General features: G+C 43.4%; 1 protein-coding gene across 2 annotated transcripts; it reads left to right on the plus strand.

Moving 5' to 3' along the window:
• Window positions 1–223: 223 nt before the first annotated feature.
• dusp10 (dual specificity phosphatase 10) lies at window positions 224–20167 on the plus strand. Of its 2 annotated transcripts, none has more exons than XM_063222708.1 (5): window positions 224–382; window positions 2437–3624; window positions 14077–14306; window positions 16655–16823; window positions 18342–20167. In XM_063222708.1, the coding sequence occupies exons 2-5, from the start codon at window positions 2493–2495 to the stop codon at window positions 18605–18607; spliced, it is 1797 nt and encodes a 598-aa protein (XP_063078778.1). In that variant the 5' UTR covers window positions 224–382; window positions 2437–2492; the 3' UTR covers window positions 18608–20167. The 2 variants fall into 2 exon arrangements, with proteins under 2 accessions (XP_063078778.1, XP_063078777.1); XM_063222707.1 differs by lacking the exon at window positions 224–382 and adding an exon at window positions 391–653.
• Window positions 20168–23772: the final 3605 nt, after the last annotated feature.

Here is a 23772-nt window from a genome sequence, read left to right on the forward strand (position 1 = left end):
GTGTCAATACTTTTTTCTGTTATAGGCTTCCACAAACAGTCGAGTCATGAAACGACATTGTGGAGCTTGGATGAATGAATGGGCTGTATGAATGGTTAACCATTTGGGTAAAAAAGACACATGGAGAAGACAGGTTACAGTCTACGTCACGGGAGAAGGCCCTCCTCCTTTGCCTATATTTTTTGACTGTTGCTGTTGCGTTTCATTCTGTTGGCCCATTCTGAAAGCTCGGGAGCCTTTTCGGTGGCTTGGTCCGGCCTATGAGAGGCTTTTGATTGGTTGCCAATGACATCACCCCTGCGCTCGCACGCATTGCTCCCCTCACTCGACGGCTCTCTGAGAAAGCTGACTTTACACAGGGCAAACTCCCTCCCATCCTGGGGTTGGTGTTCTCACTTTTTATACAGTGTGACTTTAATATTTCAACGTCCTTCATTGGTTCGTGCTTATGCCAATCGGATTATAGCCTATGCTAGCAACTCCGGTAGGCAGGGTGACCCTCTTGTGTAGTATAATGCTTTGAGCGTAGCAAAAGTAAAAATGTTGCGGATCCACAGCTCTGGGACGGGCTCCGTTGAGTCAGCGTTGTTGATTGTAGACTAAATAGCCGACACTCGCCCCTCACCCAGTGGAGGTTATATTTATTTACAAAGGTAAGTCCGTCCAGTGATGTTTAATTTGTAGACCTATGTCAAGTTTTATTTTAAAGTTAAGATTTTGTTAGACTGTGGCACGGCGCAATGTTCCGTCTGTCGTGCCATGGCGTTTTAAATATTGTGAAGTCTACCTGTCATGTTATTCTGATGTTACTACTTTTATTTTGATGCTAATGTAATAGTGGTTACATGTTAGGCTATTTGTTCATGGCTGAGAACACTTTTTTTTAGGATATACTGCCATGGCTCTAAACAGATAACAGTTCCCAGTGATCACCTGTCTCCGTTCGGTTAAGCACGCAGATGTCCAGATGTTGGCAATATTTTAATAATAAAAACTCGATCAGCGTCATGTCAATGTATTGACAACATTATTTCGGATTTCACACAGAGAACATTCACCTCTGATCTCAAATAATGAGCACACTTGCCGTATCGGGCTAAATAATGACAGAACGGAGCGTCTCTACTGTATTCACAGCACGTCCACATGCCGGCTCAGTGTTTCCCCCTATGTGGCTCTGCCTGCTGCCTGGCTATGCAGTTATGACATGGACTTGATGGGGTCGGGCGACAGACATGGATAGGCGCGAATTAGTTAACGATTGGGCGTGAGGAAATTACGGGTTAGATAACAAGCGTACCAAACAGCCATGAAGTGGCGCTAAACGGAGCCCGTTGGAGACACAGCTTGCCGGAAAAGGCGCACAGAATGCGGCGTGTTACGCTGCAGTGTTTCATCTTCTCCGAGATGAAAATACTAATTGAAACGCAGCACACACTCACCAGACAGTGTGTCTGGGGATCAGTCCCGGCTTGACCCGTCCGGAGGACACGTCAGGGATTTAATGATGTGTAATCAATTTCGTGTGACATCAAACGCTTTGTATGATGACATGTGCGAGGTTTGTTATTAGCCCCTCCACGGTTATTTAGTCACAATTTCAGTCGAGACTCCATGGTGTGCATGTGGCCAGTGCCTCAGTGGTGTGCCATCCGTTTTCATTTCCTGTGCACAGGGGGTGATATTTCATTTGTGTGTGTGTGCGTGTGCGTGTGTGCGTGTGTGTGTGTGTGCGTGCGTGCGTGTGCGCGCGTGTGTGTGAATGTGTGTGTGTGTGTGTGTGTGTGTGTGTGTGTGTGTGTGTGTGTGAATGTGTGTGTGTGTGTGTGTGTGGCAGTAGCACTCAATAAGTGGCTGTGAGCTAAGCAAACTACACTGTAGTGTACCCATACCCAGGCATGCGGCAACTGGCCAAAGCTGGGAAATCTCCCTCTAATTTATTTGCTCAAATCTGAAATCCTCACCTTTACTTCTGAATACATCTCTGTGCTTACACGTGCACGCACGCACGCACGCACGCACGCACACACACACACACACACACACACACACACAATTCAAATGTAAAGTTTCATTGTACTCTCATAAAGCCATAGTGGAACTCTACTGATTATTGAAAACACTTGAATCATAGTGCTACGTACTATGACATTACACGGGGCCTTTCATAATACATTACGACTTGGACATTTCCATTTTGATAACAGCAAAAGTATGATGGGGCGATGACGAGTTTAAAGTTATTTTGTTAGACCATGGAACAGTGCAATGCTCCATTTTTCTGTGGCATTTAAAAATTATTTTAAGTCTTTTTAAGTATTTTGTTACCATCCTTGTCTAAAGAGATATATTATCTTCTAAAAAGTGTGCCAATTTATACATGCAATTCATGTTTCATGTCCTCCCTCTCCCTCACCTCCTGCCTCCCTCGTTCAGGCCGGCTCCCCTCTTCTTGAGTTCTCCATAGTCCCGCGCGCCCCTCAGCCTCCCCCATGCCTCCGTCTCCCCTCGACGACAGAATTGTGGTGGCGCTACCCAGAAGGGCTATCCGACCTCAGGAACTCCATCTCTGCCTGGATACCACCACCACCACCAGCCATCACGCCCACCACGCCACCACCGCTACCCACCACGCCACCACCACCACCCATCACGCCACCAGCTACCTGGACGTCGCCGCTGCCGCCACCACCACCGCCGTCTCTGCGACAACCACTCTCACCAAAACGGAGGAGAGCAGCACGGCCATCATCACCAGCACCACCGTGGTGAAGATCCGGGCCAGCAGTGGCAGCAACCTGACGTATATGCCCTCGTCTAGCGGCTCCACGCGCTCCCTGACGTGTGGCTGTAGCAGTGCCAGCTGTTGCACGGTGAGCACCTACGAGAAGGACGCCAGCGGCAGCAGCAGCCGGACGCAGCAGCAGTCTCAACAGCAGCAGCACTCCTACTCGTACCACCACCACCACACCCAGCAGCAGCAAGTCAGCGCCAGCAGCCCCGACCTCAGTACCCATGCCGGTGGTGGTGCTGGCGGGTTCGGAGGTGGTGGCGGGAGTGGTGGTTTCAGAGTTGGTGGTGCTGGGCCTTCGTCTTCCATCGTGGGCCACAGTGAGGCCCTAAGCGCCCCCAGTCTCACCTCCACAGAGCGCGAGCGCGACCATGCCCTGCCACCACCGCCTCCGTCGCTACCAGCCTCCGCCTCCTCGACATCCGGCAGGCCCGCCTACCGGGTGATCCACCCCAATGAGCTGGCCAAGCGGCTGGGCCGCTGCCCCATGGGCCACGCATTGCCCATGTCGGGCTCCCAGCCGGGGGTCATCCTCATCGACTGCCGGCCCTTCATGGAGTACAACAAGAGCCACATCCAGGGTGCTGTGCACATCAACTGCTCAGACAAGATCAGCCGCCGGCGCCTGCAGCAGGGCAAGATCACCGTGCTGGACCTCATCTCCTGCCGTGCTGACGAGGAGGGCAAGGACTCCTTCCGCGGCCTCTTTTCCAAAGAGATCGTTGTGTACGACGAGAGCACGGCCGAGCCGGCCAGGCTGAGCGTCGCCCAGCCGCTACACGTGGTGCTGGAGTCCCTACGCAGGGAAGGGAAGGACCCCATCGTCCTGAAAGGTATAGGGAAACTGGGCTGTCCTTGGTGGTGTCTGATTAGAAACGAGGCAAGGTTTTTTTGGCTACAGAAAGGTTCGTCACGGAGAAGGCAAGGTATTGTGTAGGAAAGTTGAACGCTCCCTGGCTGGTGCCTGAGTAGGAATGAGATGAGTTTTGCCTGAAAAAAGTTTATTGTGAGGAGGGGAAGGACCCCGTCATCCTGAAAGGTGCAAATGAGATGTGTTTTGGCTTATAAAAATGTTCGTTGCACAGATGGACCCCATTGTCCTGAAAGGTATACTGTGTGTTATTCCTTGTGGTGTCCTTGAGTAGAAATTACATGGGTTTTGCTTTAAAAAAAAGTTAATCGCAGGGAAGGGGAAGGACACATCATTTTGAAAGGTTCAGTGAGCTGTCCCTGGCTTGTGCCTGAGGAGAAATGAGAACAGTTTTGCCAACAAAAAAAGCGGTAACACTTTATTTTAGGGATACATCTATTAGCACTAATACATACAATGTTAATGCCTGCATAAGTAACTTGTAAGGCATGTACTAAGCAAACGCTGAGGCCTACTAGGTCCTTACTAAGGTTAAATTGGTAATAAATCCCTTATTGTGCACGAACAAGACATTTGCGAATACATGCCTAACAAATGTTTGATTTTGCTTTGTACATGCCTTAAGGCCAATTTATACTTATTGGCGCTGACGGTTGCAGAGCCTGTGCAACCGTCTGTGCTCAACCACTACCCCGCGCAGAGGCTCTGCAACCGTCGTCGCGCGCCTCAAGAAAATCCTGACTAGAAAAGAGAAAAGGCGCTGTGATTGGTCGTCTCGCTACTTCCTTGTTGTCGTGACAGCAAAGTTCTCCAGTAGTTTACTAGAGCAAAACTGTCAGTATTCTGTGAAATACGAACGCTTTCTTTCTAGTGTTTGTAAATAAATGAAGCTACAATGACTGAATTAGTACGCACTCGCGGCACAATGCCTGCAGTCTGACTACTGTACTGTAGCCTTGTAGCTATGTAGCCAAATGTGGCTAACGACATGAGACCTTGTGCGCAGATCTATAACATCAACGGGCGCCGTTGCTGAACTATAATCTGCCCTTTACAAGTTACTTATACAGGCATTGTATGTATTAGTGCTAATAGATGTATCCCTAAAATAAAGTGTTACCCAAAAAGCTTATCGCAGAATGGAAAGATCCCATCATCCTGAGAGGTACAGTGAAGCTGAGCTGTTCCTGGTGATGCCTGAGTATAAATGAGATGGGTTTTACCTAAAGAAAGGTCTATGGCAGGGAAGGGAAGTCTTGGTAAATAAGATGAAACATGAAACGTATAGCCTCCACTGGAATCAATGCTTGGCCTTCAAACTGGCTCAAGCTGTCAAACTGCACAAAACTGACTACAGAGGTAGAGCGCTGTGCTTGGAGGGAAGATTTTGAGTCCCTCTCTAAGTTATCTCCAATGGTGCAGCACTAGACCAACTCGGGCAAAAATATTCTCTACTGCTAACCAGGTTTCTCTGGTGTACTTGGCTAGGGAAGGACCCCCCCATTATCCTGAAAGGTACAGTAAGCTGTCCCTGGCTTTTGCCTGACGGGGAATGAGCTGCGATGTCATGTGATGAGATGAGATGATGGTTTAAAAAAGGTTTATCTCTGTCTCCATTTATCTTACTGAGTGATACAATAGTCTTGTCTGAGGATGATAATCTGCATCTATCTATCTATCTATCTATCTATCTATCTATCTATCTATCTATCTATCTATCTATCTCTCTATCTCTCTATCTATCTATCTATCTATCTATCTATCTATCTATCTATCTATCTATCTATCTATCTATCTATCTATCTATCTATCATGTTGACACTGAATGCACTGTGCTTCCAAATACTGGCATTCAGAGGTACCCTCAGTGCTCATTCCTATACAAATACAATAGTCTATCTACCTTATCCTCCTCTACAGTCTTTATTCTCTGTGCTAGCATCTGTCTTTCAGTTTCTTTTTTTGTTGGTCTTTTTGACTTTATTCATGATGGGACAGTGAAGGTGGTGACAGGAAGCGAGTGGGGAGAGAGAGACGGGGAAGGGCTGGCAAAGGATCCGGGCCGGGAATCGAACCCGGGTCGGCCGCATGGTAGACGAATGCCCTACCATTTGGCCACGACTTTTGGTTTCTGTCTGTCGGCTTGTCTGTCTGTCTGTCCGTCATGTTCATGTCTGCTCTTTGTGCTTACTATCACACAGCCTCTATCCTCAGTGCCCATGTCTGTCTGTCTGTCTGTCTGTCTGTCTGTCTGTCTGTCTGTCTGTCTGTCTGTCTGTAGGGTATGCTGTTACAAACTCCCCATGGAGGAAATTACAGTTTTGCTTTTTCTGCCGTACTGTTTTACCAGCAGCTCCTGTCCATTCAGTCATATCACTCTCCTCTTCTCTATCTTCTTTCCCTCCATAATTCTACTCTCTTCTTTTCTCTCCTCCTCTCCCCATGTCTCCTCTTCTTCCTCCTCTATTACTCTCTTCTTCTTTACTCATTCCTTTCTTCTCCTTCTGAAACTATGCCTCCTCTCTCTGACAACCAAACCATCCCCTTTACTCTTCCTCTCCTCTCCTTCTCCTCCTCCTCTCCTCTCCTCTCCTCTCCTCTCCTCTCCTCTCCTCTCCTCTCCTCTCCTGTCCTTATCCTCCCCCTCCAGTACCTCTTCCTCTTCCTCTTCCACCTCTCCTCTCCTCTCCTCTCCTTATCTTTCCATTCCACTCTTCCTCTTCCTCCTCCTCCTCTCCTTTCCTCTCCTCTCCTTTCCTCTCCTCTCCTCTCTTTTGTGCACTCACTAATAATAATCGCACCTGACTCTTTCTCCCTGTTGCCCCTGTAAAACAGAAAAGCCTTTTCAGTTGTCAAAACAAACAGTCATTTGCATAGCCACAGATAGCGCCTGTGCTAAACATAGTGCTGATGAAAGGGCAGCTTGTTGTGTCTGCGTTGGGGTATTTCGTACGCCGCTGCCAGCCCGGGATATTAAAAGGAGACGGGAGCGAGAAGTGCCCTCTGCTCTGAGCCAAAGGATATGATATGTTGCTCTGAAACATATGGCAGATGTACTGTGTACATGACATATCACATACACATACACATACACATACACATACAACTACACCACACACTTGGAAAACATTGACATGCAGACACACAAGCACATGCAATGTACACGCACGCACGCACGCACGCACGCACGCACGCACGCACGCACGCACACACACACACACATACACACACACACACACACACACACACACACACACACACACACACACACACACACACACACACACACACACACACACACACAGTATTATACAGTAGGCCTATGTAAGATCCACTGAGATCAAAATGTCCTCTTCAATGGTGGCACAGGTTACATAATAAATAGAATAAGCACTGTACATATACTGTACATGCATGTACACATACTGTACATTTCAGCTTGACTTTTTGACTGTGAGGTGCTATGTGTGGTGACACTTCAGAGGCCTTGTGTGGGACAGCAGCTGTTGTGACGTAGTGGGCTCTGGCGAGCCGGCTCTATTCTTATAGTGGGCTGGCGAGCTCTATTCTTATAGCAGTGGCACAGAGCTCCTGGGCCACCGCCATCCACTCCATCTTTGGTGCGGGGCAGCGAGCAGGAGGCGAGGCAGGCGTGTGCGTTTGGGTGTCAGTGAGCGAGTGTGTGTCTGTGTGTGTGTGTGGGGGGGGGGGGGGGGGGAATGGGGTAGTGTGTGTGTGTGTAGTGTGTGAGTGTGTGTGTGGTGGAGAGAGCGTGTGTGTGCGTCTCTGTGTCTCTATCTATATCTGTGTCTGCGTGTGTGTGTGTGTGTATGTGTGTATGAGAGAGGGGGTGGGGTTCAGATAGACTAGATCCTGCTGCGGGAATAACTTTCCCATCGCCATAATACACAGCCCTTGCTCTCATTTCGTATCTTACTGTAACCTCTTATCTTTCTCTTCTCTTCTTTTCTCTTCTCTTCTCTTCTCTTCTCTTCTCTTCTCTTCTCTTCTCTTCTCTTCTCTTCTCTTCTCTTCTCTTCTCCCATTCAGCTCTTTCTGTTCTTGAAGAGTTTGGACATAGACTTGTTTCACTCAATCGTTTGCTTTTTGCTGTACTGTCAAACTGATTCTCAGTTACACTTTGAGGTTAAATTGGCCGCTGGGGCCTTTATATAGCAGAATCAATACTGTGCTGTGTTGAATTTCATAGGTCAGTGTTTCTCAACAGGGGTGTAGGTAATACATATCTATCTAAATTGAGTTAAGTTAATGCTAGTCAGTGGAATATTTCATTTGCCGGTTACGCACAATAAAGTATATATAGGTCGTCCCAGTCAGCTGCAACTTCGAACGTAGGCTAGGTCGTGTGGCGTCTCCAAATGTGTTAGGCTACTTTTCTAAGCTTGTATGGTATCAGATGCGATGCCATGTTACGGCTTGTTGGTAGGGGGTGCCTTGAAATTTTTTGAAATTGAAAGGGTGCCTCGCCTAAAAAAAGGTTGAGAAACACTGGCATAGGTGCATATTATTGTACTGCTGACATCATGGTCATTGGCCAAGGAGTAGTACTGTAATATTGGCCATGGAACTGGCACATTACTGTAATGGGTTGTTTTAGGTGGACAGGTTGTGATGGAAATGTATAAACTTTCACCCTTAGATTTAAAAAGAGGAAAGGTGAAATCTTTTTCTGTCACTGTTTTTTTTGTGCATTTCTCTCTTTCGCTCGCTGTCTCTCGCTCTCTGTCTGGCTCCCTCTCTCTGTCTTTGTTATTGTTCTTCAAAAGGTCAATATCCAAAATGCTGACCTATTTCCTTTATGTGTACTGTGCCTTTATGTGGGTAGGTTGTTATTGTTCTAGGGGCAGAGAAACAGATACCAGGATTCCATAGAATCTTTGTGATATCCAATATCTGTAACTGCTCCCTGATGGTCTTTTGCCCTGTAAGTCGTTGATGGCTGTGTCTACAAATCGATCTGGCCATGGCAACTTTTGGCACACCACTGCTGTGTTCCTGTCTCAGAAATATGTAACTAGGAAGTGTGTGGATCTGCCTCCTCTGAGGACTCTGATGAAGACGCTTGTCTTCGAAAAGCTTCGAAAGTCTCAAAATGCAAAATTTTAAATATCATAAGATTATAAGATATCGGTGTGGCACCAGATTTTTTCTCTTCATTTTATGTCTGGTCCTGCTGTTTGGTGTCAACCTCAGAAGTGCTGAGTGCGTTTTACTTTTTTTTCTCTTGTGTGGATCTGCCCTTTGGTTGTGTCTCTCTGGTACTGTTGACAGGACAGGAAGGAATCACTGGAGGTCAGTTTGTTGTCCATTGAAGAATTCGAACCTGCGCTCTTTGCGTTAAAACTAGGGGTGTGACAATAACTGGTATACCGTTAAACCGCAATAAAAATGTTGCCAATAATAGTTACCGTGTAGATTTTAAAAATATATATTGCTGTGCTGGATGATCATTCTGTACATTGTGGCACTGTGAGCCTTTGCTTTCCCTGACACTTGGGACTTCCATTAAACTGCTTACTTGTTTTTGGCAAGATTCTCACAATTTCTGAACTTTAACGACACTTCTGGCCACCTGTGCTGCACGCATGACCGTCTGGCCTAGAAATGCAACTGGTTAAATGATGTTGCATTACTTTGTAGGCCAGACAGACAGAAATGAGTTCTATGTGCCAAATCCTGACATGCTCTCCAGTCTCTCTGGATGTAAAAGTCAAGATCAAGATCATTCTCCTATCACAAAGCCTATCATGGTTACAGTAAATCAAGACATACTGTCTTTTGTTGTGTATCTGTATCACCATGTAATGTTATGCAGAGTGAAGTGAAGTGTGACCTAGAGGGGTGTGTGTGTTCATTCTTCAAGCAAACTTTTACTGCTAGTAGTCTGAGTTGCAGTTCCATACCCAGCCTAACCTGCTTTCTTTAAAGGGGCACAATGTAGGATGACGTCGTTTACACAGTCATGAAAAAATGCTATTGAAACAAACTCGCTGTGAGAATGTTTTTCATCACGGAATGGCAGCAGTTGATACAAATATGAATACAGTATGTAAAGTGATTTTTCGTATGAGAAGTGTTTACACAACACTCGTTCGGACCGCTCTGCCAAAAGTTGCATTTGGGGTGGAAGTGGAAGTGGTCGCAAGAGTCATTGTTCACCTACTAATGACTCAAATAAGCACCGGCTGACTCGGGACAGTGATTGATTAAACTTTTAATCCTACCTAGAGCCCCTTTAAAAACAAGGCTTTGAAAACCCAAGTACTTTCACATACATCAACGACCTACAACATTTGCTGTACTTGGGAGTAGGTGTGGTCTAATTAAGGATTTGTGTTTTCAAATCTCCCTTTTATTGAATTTATTTCTTTATTTATAATAGGGACCTTACTGAGGTTCCGTAATACATGTTGAATTGAGTTGAATATGGGGGAAAACATGAAGCTAAATATCCAATTGTCCACAGTGAAAGTCTCAAAAGAGGAAGAAAGACAGTCATTCCTCACTCACACGCACACATGCACACATGCGCGTACGCACACGCACACGCACACACACACACACACACACGCACACACACACACACGCACACACACACACACACACACACACACACACCACAACGGTGCTTACCCAATGCCTATCCAAGTTGACCTTTCGAGACAACTCGTATGCAAACTGTGTTTATTGAAGTTAATAACACACACGGTGGAGGAATATTATCACGGTGTTTCCTTCGTGCCCCCTCAGTACCATGTTTTTTTCTGCAGTGTTGATTCAATACTCTGGGACAAAATGCACTCTAAAAGATGTAAAATCAACTCTCCAAGTGTTGAATTAAAGTGAAAACAATTACTGTGTAACAGTGTATATAACTGTCACCAATGGAAAGTACCTGAGATACCACTGTGTTACACAGCATTGCTCATTGTGTGTAAAGCAAAGTCAAGGTGTCATCTATGCTTGCCCGAGTCGAATTTTGAAACTGAAATCCACCTCGTAGTTCCTTTTTGTATTGGATGTTGGGTGATTTGGCAAAAAATCTCTCTCTCTCTCTCTCTCTCTCTCTCTCTCTCTCTCTCTCTCTCTCTCTCTCTCTCTCTCTCTCTCTCTCTCTCTCTCTCTCTCTCTCAACGCTGGATGTATACAGGGCAGCAGTGCCTTCATTGTCAGTGCAGTCAGGAAGCAGGCTAGCGTCTTCAGATGAGGGCCATATATTACAACTGGTGCAATCTGGGCCTCGTGCCAAAACAGGGATGCAATGAAGGATTATTGCAATTAAAAGCAGATATGCAGTACCTTTACAGCGTGCATGCGTGCGTGTGTGCTTACATGCACTCGCTTGTGCTTGTACTATTTCGAATGAACGTTAACTTACCAGAGTACACTCTGGTTATTAAAAAGTGAAGTCTATTTTGTGTAAAATGTCAGTGTCTTTCATTGTCTTGTGTTGACTTGTCTTATTTGGACATTGACACAAGACAGAAATTGAGCTAAGAAGTCAGTCAGACCCATCCCTCTCTCCAATCCAACATTTATTAATCCAGCCGCCAAGAAAACAAGATTTAATCTTTTTTGTAGCTCAGGTGCTAAAAGACCATTAACCTTCTTTGCAAGGGAGATATAAAACAGTTGTAGACAGATACTGCACATCAAACTTGCTGTTTCCTTGTTCTTTTTTTCTTTTTTTTGTTGCTTGTTCCAGTGTCACATTTCACTGGAACTCAAGATTCATTCACCTTAGTACAGCAAGCGCAGGGCCACTGGAGGACTACTGTATGTGTTACGAATCATATGAACCAGTTCCAGGGAACTGGGCTAGTATACCAACTCTCACATGACGTTGTGCATGCAAAATGTAAGAGTGGGGGAGGATAATGTCACTCAAACTGCCAAATTCAAATAAAAAGCAAATCTCCCTTCTGCGATCCGTCTGTGGAAACGTGTGGTGAGAAAGCTTATACAGTGCCAGCATGAGCTTAACACTCAAATTGTATACATAAGGAAGAGGAAGAAAATGTGTAAAGAAAGGAAATGGCTGAATAATCTATAAAGGCCCAACATCACCATAGCTTTATACGATTTCTGGCACACGTGCCTCACAAAAGTGCATTCAGCTCACCCTGACTGCTAAATGCATAGTTTATCAACCTCTGATCTTACCACTACACCCTTGCCAAAGATCAGGGGTGTGTGTGTGTGTGTGTGTGTGTGTGTGTGTGTGTGTGTGTGTGTGTGTGTGTGTGTGTGTGTGTGTGTGTGTGTGTGTGTGTGTGTGTGTGTGTGTGTGTGTGTGTGTGTGTGTGTGTGTTTGAGTGTGTGTGTGTGTGTGTCTATCTGTCTGTCTGTCTGTCTGTCTGTCTGTGTGTCTGTGTTTGTAACGTGACAATCTGGACAAAAGAGCATAAGATATATTTGAAAAACAATCTGCTTTTGGATTTCTGACGATCCGTTTTACCAGATTAGGGATGAGATTTGGGGGTGAGATTATGCCAATCCAACAACAAAGCATCATTTTGACATTGGTAGATTAAGTCCACGATTATTGCAATGCAGCAACACCTCATTACCTGTATTAACACACTTTATTCTCTGTAAACGGGTCATATTTAGACCACCACGTGAACTGAGTTAGTGTCGCGGCGTCGCCTCTTTGTGCAGATGGGCCCATTCAATCATTGCTAAAAACACTCAACTACATCATAACAATATTGCTACGACAGTACCAAGAGCCTTAAATAACAGATTAAGGCCTGGTCATTACTATTTTGGTGAGAGAAAGGTTATAACATAGGCTTTGAGCAAAATGGTTGAAACATTGTTTGTGAATGGTATGGATACCATATGTGCCAACATTTTTCTTTGTGTGTGTGTCCTACTTTGGTTAATGTATCACTGTGTGTGTGCATAGTGTCTGTGTGGGGATTGGAGATGTAGAATGTTGTGACCATCGGTGGGTTTGTCTGTTTGTATTTGTCCTATTGTTTGTCTGTCCGGCATGCGTTGTGCGTAGTCATACTGCTACTGTGTGGACAGGTCAAATAGTCTTCTGAATTCAAACTTGCAGTCTTCTGAATTCAGAATTCATAATGGCAATCTAGAGATGAATACACTAGAGCAGAGGTGGGCAAACTAAGGCCAGAGGGCTACATGTGGCTTACTGAGCCATTTCATCTGGCCTGGCCTAACTTGGGTCCAAAATGATATTCTCAACCAACATTCTACAATGGCTACCCAAGACAGGGGTTTTCAGATTAGCCAAGTACATACGTATGCTTCTGTGTTCATCTAAATACATTTCATTACAATGTGCAGCACTTATTAAATGCTAAATAGCCAGCTATGTACTGTATGTCATCGCACATTACATTCTTATTATTGGCAAAGTGTGTTTGTAAATATTCTAAACCCAATGTGGCCCTTTGGCCAAAATATTTTGCCCACCCCTACTCTGACTTAACAAGAGTTGTACAGATTCAATCTGTATGCTAACCAGATCTTTTTGACAGAAGATCATCAGGTTTTATATCTCTACTAGCAACATATTGTAGGATGCCACTGTGCATTTACTGTAATACTGTAAAAGCCTCACCGTTGCCATGACAGACGTCATCTGTTTCATCTCTATTCAAAATGTAAACAAGGCAAGATCTTTTTAAAAAAGAAAGGTCCACAATGCAACTTAGAACATTTCTCAACCGATGCTCAGCTAGATCTCATGGGATCCCCGAGCCCCCAGGCCCCATATCTCCTTGAACATCCTCCACACCCTTGTACAAATGTAATATGTAATCTTGTGAGACGTCAAGACTTTGTGAGACTCTATGCCCTGGGACAGGGTGGTTTCCTTCCCACAGACAGCACAAGTTTTTGAAAGAGTCTTCAATCGCGAATGATTCATTGGCTGACTTATGACTCATGAACTTGAACAACTTACATAGTGCACCTTAACAAAGTGTGTGTGTGCGTGCATGTGTATGTGTGTCCACTCAGCAGGTAGCCTGAGATTCTTCTTTCTTCCTAGTCATTTAAGCATTGCCTGGCTTGTTATTAATGAACTCCCAACAACTTACATTGTGCTCCTCTTTGCTCAGATAGGTCCGCCAACAACAGTCAATAACATCATATCAACATTGCTATGACATTACCGAGAGGCTTACAGTAAGTAATAGACTGTATTACAATTTTGGTGACAGTGAGGTTATAACATACTGTAGGCTCTGCGCAAAGGGGTCCCGTTGTGTACTCTGTGTCCTCTCTCGGCAGGTGGCCTGAGATTCTTCATTTGCCTAGTCATTCAAGCATTGCCCGAGTTGTTATGAAGTGCAACATCTTACATAGTGCTCCTTTAAAGACATATTGTTTATGTGTGCTCTGTGTCCTCCCTGGGCAGGTGGCCTGAGCGCCTTCAGGCAGCAGCATGCGGCCCTCTGTGAGCACTCGCTCCACTTGCACCAGGAGGGCCTGGAGGCCGGGGCCCTCACCACCTCCACCTCCCCCACCTCCACCATGAGCCTGTCGGGGGCGCTACCTCACTCGCTGCCCTCCACCCCCGACATTGAGAACGCTGAGCTGACGCCCATCCTGCCCTTCCTCTACCTGGGCAACGAGCACGACGCACAGGTATCATTACTTGACTCTTCAAGGCATAGGCGTACACAGATAGGGACACGGTGGTGCTAAAGCAAATAAAAAGGGGTAGTAGGGGGTGTGGCAGGTTGTCAGGAAAAGCATAACAAAACAATTTAAATAATTGAATAAACTGAAAAGCTAAGGTAAACCAAAATAAACCAAAAATAAGATGAGAAGAGCGTTATAATAATCTATGGCATCTCTAAACATGACTGCTATTGTTATTACAGTTTTTCTCGATTGGTTTGGCTAATTTCTCAAAACTGAGATGACATTCTCAAAACAACACAGACAAATCCCCAAACCAACTTGCAATTTTCCAAAACAGAATGGCATTTCTCATTGCTTTCATCAAATATCAAATGCTATGTGTCAAATGTTTAGTACATCTCTGCAGCTGGCTATGTACAGGTACTCTACAGTTGACACATTGAGCATAGGCCTACATTTAGCACATTTTCCAAATAAATTGATCTTGTTTATCTAAACGAATTAGACAATTCTCAGTGTAATGGTTGCCCTCTCCAAAACTTGTCAGCATGATTTCATTGTGTAAGTCATCATATGCAAAGTAGTCTACACAATTGTCAAAACAGTCAAGGACATAATATTTTAAGAATATCATTAAACAGTAAATTCATGACAGTGTTCAACAGGCCAGATGATATTGTAGTTTGTAGAAAATGATTTTACAACTGTGTATACTACAATTTCCTCTGTTATTTGGCTAAAAACGACATTCTGTTTTGAACATTTGCTAGTTGTTTTGGGATTTGTCCATGTTATTTTGAGAATGTTATCTCTGTTTTGAGAAATGAGCCAAAACCCATGAGAAACCTGTAATATATGGGCATTACTTTCTGTATATGAATTTACAGTAAAGAAAGTTACTGATAAATGTCCTTGGTAAATTATCTGTGTTGTCAAACTTCAGTGGTTTCACTCACTTTTTCATTTTTATACATAGTCGAAATCTGTTAGCTGAACGTAGACAAAACATCTAACCATTTTGACTTGCAGTGCTTACACAATGGCAAAGGGACAATGTATTTTGGGGGTACTGATGATATATGTGGGGAAGGAATTTAGCTTTGACACACGGGTAAACTGTTTTTGGAGTAATATGAGCAAGTCATGAGGATCCATTTAGTTATGCTGAACCATCCAGTTTATTTTGACAGAAGAACTAAATGAATGCAAATGAGCCAAAGCAATTGAGAAGGATCTATGCCATTTTGATGGTATTGACCATTTATGTGGGAGAAGGTCTAGTGCTGATTCAAGAATGAGCTTTGGGAGGTATATGAAATTTAGCTAGTTATCTGATCTGTTGTGTAAGAATGTTTAGCCAAATGACCCAAAATGTATAGAAATGTCATCTCGTTTTCAAGAAATTAGCCAAACCAATCGAGAAAAACTGTAATGGGGCTTTGCCTCACAGACCAAGGCTATAGTTGTGAGAGGGGAAAGACTGAAAAAATGTGTAGCACAACCCATGTAAGGGGGGACCTTGGCTGGAATATATCGTCATGTAGGGCGCCTTGTGATGGCACAGATTGGGCACCTCTGGTCTACGGGTCAGTGACTTTTCAGCAGTAGCACACGTCAGGGCGGCGCAATGACAGCCAGTGCCACTATTGTATGGATTTTTGTTTGTTTTTAGTGGACTATCTAAGAAGCATTTTCATTGCAGCATATCAACCACCAATTACTAATTCATTTATGAGCATTAGATGCCATTGCGCCACCTGACGTCTCAGCTGAAATAAAACGTCTGTGACTTATACCATGTCAGAAAAATTATACTCAAGTAAAAGTGTATTTATTTTGTCTAAATATTATTCAAGTAAAAGTAGGCCTACCTATCTAAAAATCTACTCAAGTAAAAGTTGAAAAAATAATCAAAATGTAATTTGAGTAAAAGTACTAAGTTCATTTTAATAAGTGTTCCTCTTGTGAATTCAATGTTTCTGTCCTTCACAACCTGTATCTCTTGCTTGGCACCAGCCATCCTCCAATAGGCTACATTCATCCAAGATAGGTGGGACAAGTAAAATAGTATAAATGCTGTATGCAATCCTGCATAATCTTTTATTTCTGGCAGATTGTTGTGTATTATTTTGTCTCTCAGTCTGATTGTTTTACACAGTACTCAGGCCAAGTTCCATTGTAATTGAGTAAAGTACTTGGGTCAAAATGCACTCAAGCACAAGTAAAAATATTAATTTTTAAAACTACTTAAAATGTACCAAGTACTCGTAATAGCTACTCAAGTACAATATTGAGTAAATGCAATTAGTTACTTTCTACCCCTGACTAATGTTGATTGTTATGTGCAGGATCTGGAGCTGATGCAGAGGGTGGGCATAGGTTTCATCCTGAACGTCACCACCCACCTGCCCCTCTTCCACTATGACCGCGGCCTCTTCAGCTACAAGCGGCTGCCGGCCACCGACAGCAACAAGCAGAACCTGCGCCAATACTTTGAGGAGGCCTTCGAGTTCATTGGTATGCTATGGGGTGCCTATGGGCTGGCTTGGGCGCCGCTGTCTCGCTCTCTCATACTCTTGTTCTCGCTCGCTGGCTCTTGCTCTCTCTTTCTCTCTTTCTTTCTAAGTCTCTATCTCTTTATCTATCTCTCTGTGGTCTCACTCTCTCACCATCTGTTTGAGTCTGTGTCTCTTTCACTACAGTGTATCTCTTTTTGTTTTTCTCTTCTTGTTTCTCTCTCTGTCTCTGTCTCTGTCTCTGTCTCTCTCTCTCTCTCTCTCTCTCTCTCTCTCTCTCTCTCTCTCTGCTGCATTGTGACCCGGCAGAGTCAGCCCAAATTAGTAGGACGTGCCTTTGCATTATAAGTGTTCTCTGCCCCCGCAATACCCACCCCCTCCCCCCAAACACACACGCATACAATAACAAGGGGCAGCTCACCGTGTAAGGGGCTTACAAATGACTTAGCTGGCACCGTTTTAATGCACCCAGGGCCCAGTGTCTTAGCCACTTATGTGTGGGGGGTGCCAAGAAGCTGACAGATGTTCATTTCACAGTCACTCTGCTCAGTTGCTTCAGAATGGCAGGTATTGTTGTTATCATGATGATGATTATGACGAAGATTATGGATTATGATGATGATGATGATGATGACGATGAAGGTGATGATGGTGGTGGTGACTATTATTATGATAATTACTAATACTATTGCTAGTTGGAAATAATATTAATACCGTGTTTAGTGTGTATTAGGGTCAGTGATGTTTCAGCAGTAGTACACGTCAGGGCGCCGCAACAACAGCCAGTGCCACTATTGTATGGATTTTGTTTGTTTGTTTGTTTTTAGTCTATTAATTACTGCATATCAACCACAAATTTTATTTATTATTGATTTGTAACTTTATTAGAAGACTGACTGAATTTGCTGCATCTAAAACTTGTAGTGTGAGTGAGTCAGCATGACACGTCGTCCTGATTAAATATTTTTGGGACAAACTGGTCTGAAAAGCATTTGCTTCAGGTTAGGGCTGTAACGCTATTTTAATGATATTATAACGATATTGTGTCGAATCGAGAAATGAAGATACACAGATACTGATACACAATACTGTATTGTGAATGTAAGGAGGCAGTATCGCAATATGTCCTATCAAAGTTCTGTTACCCTTCTGTCCAGGAAACATCCACATGATAGGATGTGATAACTGCTTCCAAGCTTTAAACCATCATCACTATTATGTTTAAACCTTTTTTTTTAAATGATTAGTAGCATTTTGTAACCTATTGTACATGTAAACTATCTTATTTTTATTTTATATTTTTATTGTATAATGTTGGCAAATTTGAAAAAATATGAATGAATTAAATATCGCAATGCATTGCTATACATGTATCGCTGTGTATTGTGATAGTATTGCATCGTGGCATGTGTGTCGTGATGCCCATTGAATCGTGGACCCATTGTCAATACTCACCCCTGCTTCAGATGTATGTATTTATTGTGTGTGTGTGTTTGTGTGTGTGTGTTTGTGTGTGCAGAAGAGGCGCAGCAGGCAGGCCAGGGGGTGCTGATCCACTGCCAGGCGGGGGTCTCCCGTTCGGCCACCATCGTCATCGCCTATCTGATGAAGCACTCCTGGATGACCATGACCGATGCCTACAAGTTTGTCAAGGCCCGCCGGCCCATCATCTCGCCCAACCTCAACTTCATGGGCCAGCTGCTGGAGTTCGGAGAGGACCTGAACAGCGGTGTCACGCCACGCATCCTCACGCCCAAGCTGGTCGGCATGGAGACCATGGTGTAACCACGACGACGATGATGATGGTGATGATGGTGATGATTTAGCCCGGGAGGCAACGAGGCACATGGCTGGAGGTGTCTATGATGGATTGATTGATGGATGGATGGGTGGGTGGGTGGAAGGACGGATGTTGGATGGACGGACGGTGGCCATGTTTGATTTTTCTTGGTCCTTTTTCAGAATCCCGCTGCTGCTGGGTTTGCTGTGGCGGGTTTCCTTTTGTTTTTTTTTTGTTTGTTTGTTTTGTTTTGCTCTGACAAAAACCTCCCGTCTTTCTTTTGTACTCTGTTTTTTGTAACCGAGTTGCCAGAAAGATTTGAGTGGCGCCTCTCAGTCTTCCTGAAGGAAAGCGAAAGGTAGAGAAGGTAGAGCAAGATCAGAGTGAGATGGAGACCGAGAAGGACATCAAGATAAAGTGATGTAGAGTGAAAGAAATACAGAGGAGTTTCAAAAGGGCTCCCCTTTATCGATGATGTTGTTTTTTTGTGTAAAGGTGAGCATGTGAAGATGGAATACAAGACAGTAGGAGCGAGGGAGGGAGAGAGAGAGAGAGAGAGAGAGAGAGAGAGAGAGAGAGAGAGAGAGAGAGAGAGAGAGAGAGAGAGAGAGAGAGAGAGAGAGAGAGAGAGAAGAGTTGAGTACACGCCCAAACGACCCGCTGTTTAATCCTGGCTGCAGCCCAGGACAGCAGGATGGAAGAGACGAGGCCAATGGATTGGAGCAGGCCCAGCCTTCTTTGCGTACGTGTGTGCGTGTCTGACCACACATGGAGATGGAGGGAAAAAACAGGAGCGAAGAGGGAAAAAAACAGGAACGAAGAGGGAAATCAAATGACAAAGACAAGAATGACAAAATGAACAAATGGACATGTTTAATTTCTGAAAGAAAAAAAAAAGAAAAAAGAAAATATTACCAAAAAGTAAACAGATTATCAGACACCATTCATATCACCATTGTGACTGCTGCCACATTCTGTTCCCCTCCTTCCTTATGCAGTGAGAGAGACTGTAGGGTGTGCATACCCAGCCTGCTTCTCTAAGCTGCCGGTGCGGGCTCCGGCCCAAGGAGGGGAGTTGGAAGGTGGCCGCGGCATTTGCCTGTCTGAAAAAAAGCAGATGATGATGAGGACTTGTGTTTGGTGTGTGTGTTGTTTTAGTGCTCTCATTCTATTTTTATACAAGAAGTTTACCGGGGGGTGAACCATGACGGGCCTCTTAACGGCTCGAAGGTGCAATAATTTCAGAGTTGGAATGCTAACATTAGCTGGCGCTAATCTGTATATATCGAAGCTTTGATTTAACTCCTTTTCCATCACGCCAGCAAATGACAAGAATATATAGAGATATATATCTATAAAACATATCTTTTTTTGTTATTGTTGTAATATTTGATATGCCTTTTGGAAACATACAATATGCCTGCACCAGAGAGTCTGGCCCAGGTGTATTGAAGCATAATGATCACACATTTCTTTCTTTTTTTAAGTATTTGCTTTCATTTGTGTGTGTCTCACTGCTGTCCATGTACACTTTTATTTTGCTGACCATAAAAAAGAACATCAAACCTCTTGAGTTTTTTGTCTGTGTATGTTAATGGTTGCCTGCATTCTTCATATCCAGTAGGCCTATGTTTCACATCAATTCATCTCTTACTTTGTCCCTGTAGAAAACACCATACCACAGCAAAAAATGGATGGTCGTTATTGACCGTATATACCAATCCATACTGCAGCGATCACGGGCTGTTCTTGAAACAGACTTCTTCAGACGTTACTGTCGCTGAAGGGGCCTCACCCAATACAAGTTGCTGAAGCAAGATTATTAGATGAAATCGAGCCTTCAAAACTGATCTTTGAAGTGCATGTCATCTGAAAAGAAGATCTACATATTAACATTAGACACACCCTAATCATATGACATGCGTCATTAACATCATCCTCACCATTTTTTTCATCCTCTGATTGTAGACATCATCAACATCTCATCTTCATCATCATCATCTTCATCAGAAGCAGCATCAATATTCCTGAACAACTGCGTTGTCCACTCTATCATTGTCGTGCTTGTCTACATGTTGCTGAGCTTGTGTGTGTGTGTGTGTGTGTGTGTGTGTGTGTGTGTGTGTGTGTGTGTGTGTGTGTGTGTGTGTGTGTGTGTGTGTGTGTGTGTGTGTGTGTGTGTGTGTGTGTGTGTGTGTGTGTGTGTGTGTGTGTGTGTGTGTGTTCATGCATCTAATTCTGACAAGTGATACATAAGTGTCCACATGTGTATCTCTCATCTCTCCGACTCTTTATCTAGACGTTCAGGTGATTAACTGTCACGTGCTGGTCTGATTTTACACTAAAATAAGAGGGCTCTGATGTAACGGCAAGACTGTGTTGCTGCCTATACCTGCAGGCAGATGTTAATATAAATATAGTGTGTAATACAATATAGTGTTGCTTTGAGGCCATATTATGTTCTAGCTTCAAAAATCAAATGAAAGGTTCAGTGTGTAAGATTTCTCCCATCCTACTAGCAGACACTTCTGTTCCATACGGCTTCTTACAGCTGCCGTGGCTCTACTATGGCTTAGCAAACATAGGCCTAAACAAGAAAAATAAGTAAGAAAGTGATTACAATAGGGTCCCAAGGTGGTGCTCGGGCCCTAATTACACATTCTGGACTTTGTAGTACCTTGTTAAGGAGACACAAAGATGGTGCATGAATATGGAGGTATCCATGCACATTCAAATGTAAATTGAAAGTCAATAATATCAAATTGAAATTGATGGTGGTGGCTTGTGAACGGGGAAGACTTTTGTTTTGAAATTGATAGACAGACAGAACTGTTCCACACTGGACCCTTTTTTTTTTTACTTATCTTATTCCCCTCTGTGACTGGTTAGTAATGGTCCTCTTCAGTGCACACAAGTGTTAGTGCCTCAACCCATGCCTTAAATTCACATGTATTCACTTGTGCTGGGCAAGTGAAGTGTGTGTCACAAAGACACATTAACTACTGTTTGGTTTTAAAAAAAAGAAAAGATATGTCTTCTTTTGAAGAGGAGTGTGACATTCGTAGATTCACAAATAAAACTGTAACCCAACACTTTCTTTGAAAGGGTCTACATAAAGGGGTCATTTAACCATCATGACATGACACATCTTATGAACATACAAATTACAGCTTATTGATGTTAATGAGAGTTGTCATAAAGTCTCTTTCAATTTTTTTTTATGTCATGACACTCAATGTCATAAACCTCAATAGTCATAAACCTCAATAATGTGTCATTAATGTTCCTCACGTGTCATGTCATTTTTTGCCGATTACATGGCACCGAATGTACAACGTAGACCCCTTCGAATCAAGTGTTACCTTGAAGGCTAAATTTGGTCAGCACAATTCCAGTACGGCCTGCCATTGAGATTGTGTCTGTTCAAGTGTGACACATAGGAACCGCACTGTATGGAGGTGCTTTACAACCTTTATCCACAGTCAGACTATTTTTAATCTTCTGAACACGCACGCACGCACGCAAGCACGCATGCACACAGTATGGGCACACACACGTTCATACACACACACACCACAGCACAACACACACACACCCCTGTGGATTTCTGTTGTACTAATGTTGGATTGCTAAGTCATGGGCTGGATCTCAAATGGTGCACTTGTGCACTTCGGGCACTATATTTCAGTGCGTAACTAATATGGCATGCACACTGAAACATGAACACTAAAGTGCACAAGTGCACCATTTGAGATTCAGCCATTGTGCTTGTTTCTCCTGCTCCTTTGTATATAAATATTTAAATTGTCCCAATAGAGGATATAGCAGACGAGACCCTATCCTGAAATAGCATCATAATGAGAGGGACTATTGTCATTGTAGGCATTAATCAAGGACTCTGGTTATAATTTTAGGTAGCAAAACACAAAGTACCATTTAGTTTTGCAAAAAAAACAGAGTTTCTTCTTGAAAATAACAGTACAGTACAAATATATATTTGTGAATTTTAAAGGCACAGTATTTATAAAATGAAAATTGTATTTTACAGGACACTTTTATCCAATGGAGAACTAAACCCTAAGTGTGTCTTGCAAAAAAAGTCTGTCATCTGTATATAACCTACAGTACTATTCATTCACTAAAAACATCTTTAAAAAAAACAATTATTATAAATGTTTGAATTCAAAGTTGAGCATTTATTTCATAAATGTATTCACACCACACTACAGTGTGTATAGCAATTGTTATGAGGGCTGTTTGACAATAACAACCATGGAAATATTTTCTTCGCGTTGCACCTTTTAACAGCAACTTTTGAATGCTGTAAAAAAAATCGTAGCATTAAATGTGCACTGTGTATTGTGGGCAGAGTAAGTATTGCAACGATGCTGCTCATTGAAACTGCTGCCTATTGCCAATTTTTATCTTTCATGAATGTTTACTAAATAATAAAGTTATATTTACCAGTATAAGTATAGTAAGTTTTGCAGTTAAAAATGTCGATTTCTGGAAATTCAAAATGGCGGGCATGGAAAATATCCACCTTTTCATGTATGAAAAGTGCCACTTTCCCATTCATAATGAATACTTACAATTTGATGATGGTGGATAGTATTCTTGGAAAAAGTCACAAAAATTATTATACAAAAAATATTAAAAGTGTACCTGTTGTGACCTATCCACATAAAAAGGAACTCTATGCTTGAGCTAGGCCAGGACTTGTTTCTGATGTTACAGCTCGCTAACCCAGTCAGTGCTGTTATTGTTGGGAGTCATGATTGTTATGACAAGTAGTGTTACGTAATGTTTCTGACGACACTACCCAGGCTTCAGTGGAAGAGTGTTTCAAGCTTGTGCACCAGAGCTACCACTGAATGTTCCCCTTGTCAAAAACAGTGTTCAGAGCACCCGTTGCACAGACAACAACCAGCAGTCACTATACAGTTACTTGCAGGTGTAGTCCAGTAAACCTGCTCATCAAATGTACATTTTACACAGTTTCTCCGCTTACATTAGAATGGTTTTTCAGGTTGGGCTGTCAAATGACTTTGCCCTGGGCCCTCCCAAAGCTTTCAACGGCCCTGAAAAGAGGTATTGTTTTGAGTATTTGGAGTGGGTGAGTGAATTAAGTAAGTCTACTGCGTCAGCAGGCAGTTCCAACCTTTTCCAA

This window comes from Engraulis encrasicolus, chromosome 18 (assembly GCF_034702125.1).
Source record: "Engraulis encrasicolus isolate BLACKSEA-1 chromosome 18, IST_EnEncr_1.0, whole genome shotgun sequence".
Taxonomy (NCBI): domain Eukaryota; kingdom Metazoa; phylum Chordata; class Actinopteri; order Clupeiformes; family Engraulidae; genus Engraulis; species Engraulis encrasicolus.

Coding starts and splice junctions, on each gene's coding strand:
- dusp10 (XM_063222708.1), top strand. CDS start 2,493: ATGCCTCCGTCTCCCCTCGACGACAGAATTGTGGTGGCGCTACCCAGA. Junction 14,307..16,654: donor GCAACGAGCACGACGCACAG/GTATCATTACTT, acceptor TGTTATGTGCAG/GATCTGGAGCTGATGCAGAG. Junction 16,824..18,341: donor GGAGGCCTTCGAGTTCATTG/GTATGCTATGGG, acceptor TTGTGTGTGCAG/AAGAGGCGCAGCAGGCAGGC.